Source organism: Ascaphus truei, chromosome 1 (genome assembly GCF_040206685.1).
Source record: "Ascaphus truei isolate aAscTru1 chromosome 1, aAscTru1.hap1, whole genome shotgun sequence".
Taxonomy (NCBI): Eukaryota; Metazoa; Chordata; class Amphibia; order Anura; family Ascaphidae; genus Ascaphus; species Ascaphus truei.
In genome coordinates, this window is record NC_134483.1 from 320,325,291 (window position 1) to 320,336,091 (window position 10,801).

At 35.9% G+C, this 10,801-nt stretch overlaps 1 protein-coding gene across 6 annotated transcripts in view; it reads left to right on the forward strand.

Annotated features, from left to right (window-relative positions):
* TMEM150C (transmembrane protein 150C) overlaps positions 1–7,719 on the forward strand; it is a 164,521-nt gene extending 156,802 nt beyond the window's left edge. For all 6 annotated transcript variants that reach the window (XM_075606358.1, XM_075606349.1, XM_075606376.1 and 3 more), the window contains one exon: positions 1,789–7,719. In XM_075606358.1, the coding sequence (XP_075462473.1) occupies positions 1,789–2,006 (218 nt within the window). In that variant the 3' untranslated portion in view covers positions 2,007–7,719. The remainder of the gene's footprint in view (positions 1–1,788) is intronic.
* Positions 7,720–10,801: the final 3,082 nt, after the last annotated feature.

The window sequence follows — 10,801 nt, forward strand, 5'->3', positions numbered from 1 at the left end:
GTGTTATGTCTATTATCCCCATGGTGTTAGCTCTAGAATCTCCATGGTGTTAGCGCTAGAATCCCTATGGTGTTAGCTCTAGAATCCCCATGGTATTAGCTCTAGTATCCGTATGGTGTTAGCTCTAGTATCCGTATGGTGTTAGCTCTAGTATCGCCATGGTGTTAGCTCTAGTATCCCCATGGTATTAGCTCTAGTATCCGTATGGTGTTAGCTCTAGTATCCGTATGGTGTTAGCTATAGTATCCCCATGGTTTTAGCTGTAGAATCTCCATAGTGTTAGTTCTAGAGTCCCCAAGGTGTTAGCTCTAGTATCTCCATGGTGTTAGCTCTAGTATCCCCATGGTGTTAGCTCTAGTATTGCCATGGTGTTAGCTCTAGTATAACGAATGAAGACTAAGGGGAAAATGCTATATACTCCCATGCGGTAATCCGAGACATTTTCATCTGAAAATTGTCTGAACGGTCGCTTCGGACTATATTGAATTTACTTCTATGTCCCAAAGCAAAAACACAGAGGGATATATGTAGCAAAAATGCAAATTGCTCCAAAATACAAAGCAAAACTTTTCATCTGTGCCTATTTATGCCAGCGACATATACACGAAGCTTGTTCTATGCATGAATATACATGTATCTTCTTTCATTTGGGGCAGATCTCTTAGGAGCTGAGATGTTCTGTATTTGACACAAAGAGAAAGAAAACTCCACCAGTTATTGATACAAATGTTGATACATCTCATTATAATATTGCGCTATCTCCTCCCTTAACTCGTCCTGTAACCCCTCACCAGAGAGCTTCTTGATTCATTGAGAGAATGTGGCACATGTTGCAATTTACACATTTCCTGAGAAATACAGGATAGAAATCAAGGGGCTATGAGAGGAGTATTTTTGGGGCTCATTTTTGAAGTTTCACATTACATATCATTTAAAAAAAATCTTTGAGAAAAAGTTGATGCGCACACATCGCACATACAAATAGTTTTTATACATTGGTGCACAAAGTTGCACTAATCTGCTATTCTTCTGTGCATCTATTTATCACTATCACTAAATGCCATTGCATCTTAATTCTCTGACAAAGCTGCTGACGTGTTTATGCTTCAGCTTTGCCCCAATTTTTTAGCTGGGAGACTTTTACATATCTCCACCCCTTGATAATCCTTGATAAAGTGCTTGGTGCACGAAACATGTAGGATGGTTTTTGCACTTCCATTCTCTCTTTTATGGACCAATAAAGTATATTTTTACTAGTTTTTGAGCCACTCTCTTTGCTGTGCTCCTTCACCTCTATGGATGCGGATTTGGCCTCACAATCATGGCTGCCTTGGGAGGGTTACGCATAGAACAGGCAGAGGAAGGGATAATCTGGCAGGGTCCCCCACCGCAACCAGGCCGGGTCATTTCTCCCCCACACCTGTTTTATAGGCCATTAAACCTGGTAAGTCACCTTTCTTTCATATTCTAATTTTAGCCCAGTCTCTTGATGAGTGGATTTGACCTATTTCCTCTAGGAACTCCAATTGCACAAGATTTTAGAAATACCCAAGAAATTGACAAAGATTGTAATGCACTCAGTTATAGTTTTTATATATATATATATATATATATATATATATATACTGTTTATATATATAAAGTTTATTGCTTGGTTGTTTCCAAAACATGGCTGGGCTTTGGTTCCCTGAGGCGAGAGTTGAAAACTTCAGCTCTTTTGAAACATGCAATGCTGTTTTGAGTCAGGTTCTCATTTGACCTGTTTTCTTTAACCACCGCCTTACACAGATTTCATCTTAATGGCTCAGAAGTTTCACATCCATGCGGCGCGGATCCAGTGGGTCCTTGTCATGTGCTTCCTAATGTACTTTGGCACCTTGGCGGTGGAGTTCAGGCTTTGCAGGTTTGAAATAATTTGCATCGAGGAGCAGGAGCACCAGGAGATGTTAACCAGCTTCTCTGAGAATCTATCTGACATGTCGGAGTACCAAACAGATCAGGTGTAAAACATCACCACACTCATCTTGTTGGGATGACTACCACTACCACAGTATCACACGAAGCCCTCTTTACATGGAACATATGAACTAAAACATTTTTTTTTGTTTTCTTTAATTGTGTGGTAAAAAAAAAAAAAAGAGAGAGAGAATTACTATGAACTCCCCACACATTTCTCTAAATATTTGTTTGAGAGGGTGATTGACTTTTTTATTTACTGAGATATACAGGATGATACTTGCCTTTGTGTTTACATGATCCCCTAGTTCATTTCTTGTTTGCAGCTGTGAAAAAGACGACCAAATTATTGCAATCCTCTTAATCCCTATGATTTCACGATTCACAAGTTAATCATAACATTACTGCACGGCTTTGTCATGAAGTTCAGATTTAATACAGCCCTCAATGCATTTTCTTAAACTTGACTTGCTTTCAGTTTGTTCTGCTAATGAGCACAGACTTGCTAAAACGTGTATGATTTTGTTTTACAATTGAACTGATACATTTCTACTCTTTGGAATGCAATCTATCAACAGAGCATTTGCTAGAAAGCAAGTAGCACCAGAGTAGTTTGTATGGACCATTACCATTTGTTTCTACCTTGCATCACCGATACTCAACAATGTTATTGAGTATGGAAAAATGGGGCTACTGACTTTGCGAAGACAATGCTACTGCCATCCAAAAAGTGAAGACCGAAGATTTATTGCAACCTGCACAAATGGGAAAAGCCAATGATACTTCTTTTAGATTTGTCAACAGCCAATAGAAGAAGGTCAGAATGCACGCTGTTTATAGCTGAAGTGGTTTGAAGGGATTAGGGGTGTTTAATTAATCCAGACCTACACTTTCATGCGTGTTTGGTGGGACAATGTTCAATGGCATTCCGATTTTACTCAGCAATGTACCCAAGATAATTTGAAATTGTTTGTGAGAGTGTGTTTCTTACTGTTTAAATCCATTGCTGCCTGGAAGACTTGCAACATGTTAGTGCACAATTTGTTTATAATCCATTTCTCAAATCCGGGGATTTCATGGAATGGTTTAAGGTCACTTGCTGTCATAACGGCAACTTGGTCCCCGGACTCTGAAACGTAGTAAATACCGGCCACTATACTTCCTCTAAGAACTGGAAGGGCTACTTCATAAGGCAGCTTCTGAGCTGGAAGACACCTTACAGTCCCATTCAAGGGAGTGAGCGGTAAAGGGTCATACTTACTAGCCCTGGAAGGTGCCTTTTGGGATGGCACTGCTTCGTAAATATGACCCATATGCTTCATTCACATGACTTTTTGTTCAATTAATTCTGGTGTTTTCCTTTACGTAGTTATCTTATGAATAAACAATATTCCAATTTAAAAAGAAGCCTAGGTGGGCCCAGTGTTTCTTGTGAGTTACCACTCTGCAAATTGTTGGGCATCTGCAAGTATATAAATAGTGTACATTTGATACATAATAGAGTCAATCGTGAAATCTAACAATTTTTTTCCACTTCTCCCTTTATGAGTGATTATTTTTGGGGGGGAGACTCAAATTGGTATTTGCTGTGGTAATAACTTGAGTTACATTCATTTATGAAATCTTAGTAAAATCATAGTTCACACCAGAAAAATATTTATTAAATAATTATAGATTGTATTTTATGGATCATAGTTGTTTAGATTGCTAAATCATCTGCAGAGTAACACTGCCTTCTGCTTACATCACTGGGCAATACTATTCTTGTCAGTCACCTGCCTCTAGCTTCTTACTAGTCCTTGAATTGCTCTTTATGTCCACATCATAGAACCATCATGGGAGAAAACTGTGAAACAAATGTTATTGAAGCTGTACTTGCAAAAAAAATGTGAATGTAGAAATAATCAAACACAATGTGATGTACTGCAGTGTTACCGATAATGTTTAGCCTTATCCACAAATAGAAATATAGATGCATTATCTCCATATGAGTATCTTTAGCTTATAAGAATTAACTAGCAAAACCATATTCTAGCCTTATCCAGAAATAGGAACATAGATGCATTTATAACGTATCCATATATATACATCTCTCTGGCTTATAAGAATTAACTAGCAAATATATATTTTTAGCCTTATCCAGAAATATAAATACAGATGCATATATTAGTTATCAATCTATAAAAGTATCTCTTGCTTATAAGAATTAATAAAATAATACTAGCAAATCTATTACTTAAGGAAATACATGTGTAGATATGTATTCCAATAGGAGGCACATTTGCACATGTATACCCTGGTCTATGAGAGTTTTAGACACAATAGAAATTGCTTCAATCAAATAAACAGAAATTTATTAGAACAGCAAAAAAATATATATTATAATAATACACATTCATACTAATTATACTTCCTGATAAGGTTTGTACTTATTACAGACCTAATAAAACAATACAATACATCCCATCCAATCTAATCATACATTGATATAAATAACAGATGTATACAGATTTACAAGTGCACAAGAATTATGATGTCATTTGGAATTCCAACAGGTATCTCTTTACTCTCCCTCCTCTTGACTGACTAACTGACTGACCCTGTCTCCATATACAGTATGTGGGTATCTGCACAATTCCCAACATGTAGGATGTTTCTGATTGGTTTAGGAAAGATACTCAAACTAAATAATGTATGTGTGTCTTAATCTCATTTGATGTCTTAGAATTGCCATTAATGCCTGATCCATCATGGACTGTAATATATTGGTGGACAGGTCAGAGGTTTCCCAGGGTTTGATCTCTGCTAAGGAATGTGCATCGGTTTCCTCTGGGGTCTAAATGGTAATTACAAAACACAAGGGGTGTTTGAAGTTCTGGGAAATAAACAAAAGACTGGTTATACCAAGGGTGTGGAGTAAACAACCTTTGTTTGTTCATTTCCCCCACGTCTTGCATATCAATGTAATGTGTTCATGGTGCATCTAATCAGCTGTACTATATTCATATCTACATCAATGACAGTTTCTGAAGTGAGTCCTGCACAAGCAATCCTCTCAGGTAACAGCAGAATGAACAGAAGTCTGTACATTCAAAAGTTCCACCATAATGTCATTTAAAGTACACAACTGTGATCCTAGAAAACATACATTAAAATAAAACTGAATTAAAGAAGGCACCATTGATTATATGTACAGGTACCATACATTAAAGTCCAATAACTGTATAGTGTTTCAAGCATAAAGCTATGTTTATATACCATGCATTTAATTATGCAAACCAATTATGCTAATTGAAGTAAAACAGAATATTTTACTGCTGCGCACCCACTTCTAAGATTTTGCAACACATAGTTAATATACAAACAATAACGAAGTCTGACATCTGTATCATGCACATTTAAGTATATATATGATGCATTTTAGACATATCAAGTCACTATAATGTGTGCCTGTATAATTCTGACTCTGTGCATCGTGCATTTCAATTATAACTTAGGGCATCGGCTGTTTTACAAAATGTTGAGACAATGCACTCATGTATTGCTCAAAATTATTGGCCATAAGTGAAGAATTTATAAGTGTATAAGCAAAAAAGTAGCGAGACACCGGCTATGCAAATACATATTATGGGTTACATTCTATATATGCCAAAGTAGCCATGTAGGGATTCTCAGACAAAAATGCACCGAACAGCAACTTTGGCATATATAGAATTTACCTTAGTGGTAATCCATATTCCTTTTGATCACTGGCTGTAAGAAATGTCTTCTTAGCACTGCTTGGTTAATGTGGCCGTTTGTGTCTTATTTCTGACATCCCTGCAGTCCTAAATATAAAACAAACATAACGTAATTAACATATTGATCTGGATGTGATTAACAGGTCTAGCCCCAGAGATCAAAGAGCCCAATCTAAACCCTTATGGAAACAGACAGGGGCTTTGTTTGAACTAACAGTTTCCTAATACTTCCGTATATATACAGTACTTGCTTTTTGTCAAGGAACATTGGTGTTTCAGCTCTGTGCTATTCATAATTCATAATCCTCTTATTGTGCTCAAAACCAGCACAGGCAGCAGAGATGAGGTGTGTATTATATAGTACAGAAAATCTAAGTAATCTATTTAACGTTGGTTTCAGTTTGTTTTCATCAATTATTTTAGGTGCTAAAGGAAATTGCTGGTTCTGTATGCATGTTACACAAATATTAGTTACCTGTTTTACATACACGTTGTCTGCATTTTATATGTAATAGCCCTGGTATAAGTTTCCAGATAAATAATAACCCTAAATACTTTAACTTTTTTTTACTTTTTTTTAAATCTTAACTAAAGCACAACCATCTGAGAGGGTAATTTCATATATGCCGAAGATGCCGTCCATGACATGTTGTAATCCCACTGCCAGTACATAGTAAATATCATTTCAATATGCAGTTACACCGTTTTTGTCTGCCCTTTGTTTTCATTTATTTTTGTTTTTTTTCTCCCAGCACAAACATTCCTACTTGTTTAAAACAGATATTATAAAAGCCATTAAAAAAAAAAAAAACATTTTAGTTTGTGTAATTTGTGTTGCTAATGAGTCTGTCTTTTGATTACAAACGTTATTGTTAAGTTTGATCTTTTTCGTATTTTATTTTCAATGCATAAAGCTTTTTAAAGGAAAACATCTCTGCACTCTTGCTTTTCCCTTGGAAAACATTAGGAGTTATGTATCAGTCTCCCGGCTGCAAAACTGGGCCAACAAAAGGAACAAACAATAGCACAAGATTCGTTGATGACATTTTTTTTAATGTACTTTTTTTAACCGGTTTTGTGGCATGTAGACTTGGATACATGACCCTCATTGTCTTTCTCTGTTCTCAGCATTCCTTGGCAGCCCTACATGTAATATGACTGCTCTGTTGGCAGTAACATCCTAATGTATTTTGGCAATTAAGACAATTTAGAGACCAAGTGGCAACCCTAAAATGACTGTGATACGATGGGCTTTTTTTCTAAATTTTATTTTTTTAAATAATGGATGTTTTAAAAGTGGCATTCTAACTTTTTGTTCTCACAGCTTATCTGGCTTGCTAGCAATGCTTGCAAGAAAAGTTTGGGTGAGTTAAGAAAGTAAAAAAAGCAGACCACGGTGAGTTGCTGCTTTAAACATTCAAAACATCCTTGTGCCACTATTTTTTTTTTTAAAGAAAAAAAGTTCTTTCTTTCTGGCATAGATGTACAGAATCACTTAATGGCACTTTAACCACTGGCGGCAAATTATAATTCAATTTGGATGCATATTTGCTTTAATTTTAGGCAAATTAGGGAGTGCTAAAGGAAAGATGTCAACAGCAAAATGGGAAAATAAATGTGCTTTTATATAGCTTCCATTTTGTATGAGACCTGCTTAGTGCTTTAACTGTGTTATTGGCAATGATACTTATAGATTGTGATGCAACATTATGTATAAATAGCATCTACGTTTCTTTTTTTATTTCTTTGTTTGTGATGATTTTATTGTAAATAAGTCAAATTTAACAGTGGTTTTATTTTTTTATATTTGTATTATTTACCACGTCATGAAAACTTGTCACGGTGTAAAGTATTGTATTATGCATTTTACAACTTGCCTGTTGCTTATCATATGCACATATTCATTAAAGTGAAATTTTGGAATGTAATTTCAGTATAAAAATATATATGAATACATGTATTTTGAATCATTCTTGATGTTTTACGCGATCATTACCACAAAATAAACGTATTTCTTGACGGACTCTTGTGTCAGACACAGCATTGTACTAATGGTTGTCACAGCAGAAATATTATTTATTTACAGAACACTTGCATTGGATTTATGCCAGGTCAATGAAATTGCCATGATTTAGAGCAGTTGCTTTCAACCGGTCTTCTATTGAATGCTAGACTTCCAATGATGCCTTAAAGCAGATATGATTGTTTTTATCTAAAGCAAAAGGTTTAGATAAGAGACTGTTTCATTGCAGAGACTATTTGGCCATAAGGTTTAAAGGAGACTTCAGAGGCTCTGTGAAAAAGAAAATACTTAATGGTGGGTATTAAAAAAAAAATGTTTTGCTACATGCTATTTTTAATAAATGTAAATCTGGGAAACGTGTATTTAAATGTCATGGGACATGGGAAATGTCATGGGACATGTACATGGGAAAATATACATTTATAAAGTAAAAAAAAATAACCCAACGATAATAATATTCTAGGTCGGGGATTCTCAAACGTTTCCATATTGCAGGACACATCACTATTAATTATTCTTTGGAGGCCCACCATATTTAAATCTTCCTCTGCTTAACTGTGTGTGTGTGTGTGTGTGTGTGTGTGTGTGTGTGTGTGTGTGTGTGTGTGTGTGTGTGTGTGTGTGTGTGTGTGTGTGTGTGTCTACACACTTCAAAATTACTGGAACTGTCTCTAAAAATTATAAAATAAATATACAGCCTACATGGGAGAGCCGTCTGTTTTTGCAACATTTTGGGAAGAACCACTGCACACCCCTGGACCACAACTTGAGAATCACTGTTCTATGTGCATTGGATAGGTAAGCTAGTGTTCCAAAGGCTGAGTAAAATGTTTTATGCGGGTACTAAGGCTCTTGAAATGTTGGAATTCTCTGATCTTGCGATTCATCCTCTTAACAGTAAAAATGAGGAACATCGGCTGCTGATTAAATTCATTCTATTAAACTCTAGCTCCACTGCTCATATTGGACTTCATTTAGTGAGATTTGTTAAACAAATTATAATGTTTACTTTACTGGGGGGTGGGGGGAGGGGTCATTAAAGTGCTGTAGTGTCAATGAGGGCAATATCGTACAGAAACACCTAAAGGGAGTTTCCGTGCTATAGTGAGCAGATTAGCATTATTGCAATTGTATTGTATTGTATGTCTTTATTTATATAGTGCCAAAAGTGCACTCAGCGCTTCACAAAGAATACAGTACAGGTAATTATAATTATACAATAAGTGCAGCAAAATCAGACAATAGGAAAGGAAATCCCTGCCCGAAGAGCTTACAATCTAAGTCCTAAGAGGTTTAATGGGAAACATACAGAGACAGCAGGTGAGGGAGTAAGTGCTGTAGATGGTAGTGCTTGGTCACAATGTGTGGTAGGAGTGACTAAGTGTGGGACAATAGCCACGAGTGCAGGCTATTGGGATGCTTGATTTGTGGGGTAAAATGTAAGGAAGGTCAGTGTTAAATGAAAAGGTTAACACCATTTACAGGGGAAGAGGTTGCAGGGAGGCATAAGTGAGATCAGGTGTGTATGTCTGGCTTCAGACTTAGGGGAGATCCCCAGCAGCAGGAAGGAGTAGATAGAGGGTGTGAATAGAGGATTTGTGTGGGTGTTTTTTATTGACGGGTAAAGAAGCTGTTGGGAGACAGGTGTATAAATAAGGGTGCAGTGGGGAAGTTGGAGAGAACAGATTTCATAAAGGATTAAGGAAACAGTAAACAGAAAAAAGAAATAGGGAGGGCATAGTGAGATGCAGGAGGAGAGAGTTCCAAGGTACTGGAGGATAAAAGTGTACAAATTAATCACAGATGTTAAAAGTTAATGTCTCACAGTGGCAAAGTTGTAATGCGGAGTCCAGATCTTCCTCCAATCTTCACCTCCAATTTCAACTCCAAAATTAACTCTTGTAGACTCTTAAGGAGTAATCCCTGTAATCTGCTTTCTAGAACTCATATGTAATTGGGACAGAAGTGGGCAAGTATCCAGTTAAAAATATTTTTACATTCAGCAAAAAAACAACCTTTGTTTTAAAAGGTCTTGTTTTTTAGATGAGTGAAGTGAAGATTTCAACTAGCCTTTAAAAGCTCTTTTGGGTGTGTGTTTGTACGTGTGTTCTCTGTCCACAGGTGAAACACCTTGACCGATTCTGATGAAATTTCGAGGATACCAAATTGATGCAGCCCCGATCTTGTAATTGTTTTTTTTTTTTTTTTTTAGTGATAAAATATACATTAATGATACATTTTATCGACCGGCTTCTTAATACAAAACATTAAATGTATTATTTTGCAACTTGCAATACATTTTCAGACATTTAACTTGCACCATTTCAGAGAAATTAAATATTTAAAATGAAAACAAATTGGTAACCACGGTAACAAACAGTGTACCTTCTAATAGGTACATCAATGTACATGATCAGACTTCATCAGTAGTTTTTTGGAACTGTATATACTTACACATTTTCCACTTCGACCATTTTCATTTCCCCTTTTTTTTATTATTCTTACAAATACTTTTCTTTTTTCTATAATCTCTTCAAAAGAGGTTCATGATCTGTCTATACTGGTTGATAAATATAATATAGAGGTATATGAATAGGAGAAACCCTGTCCATGTATTGTGGGGTAATGTTGTTGCCTAAGATCTCGTATGTAAGAATGATTTGTATGTAACATCTGTTCAATTCTTAGTAACATATGCTCAGGTTAATTGAATAATTAGGGGTGAATAATTAGTGCAGATAGCGCTAGTGTCAATTCATACAATTAATGTACATATACATAGTTACATAGTTACATAGTAGATGAGGTTGAAAAAAGACGTACGTCCATCAAGTTCAACCTATGCTAAATTCAGACAACAGATACTTTATTCTATATCTATACTTACTTATTGATCCAGAGGAAGGCAAACAAAAAAACCCTTTATGGGGAAAAATTAATTCCTTCCTGACTCCAAGAATTGGCAATCGGATTAATCCCTGGATCAACATCTTTCCCATGAATACTTATTTGGTATATCCCTGTATACCTTTCCCATCTAAAAAGATGTCCAACCTTTTTTTGAACAAATCTATTGTATCTG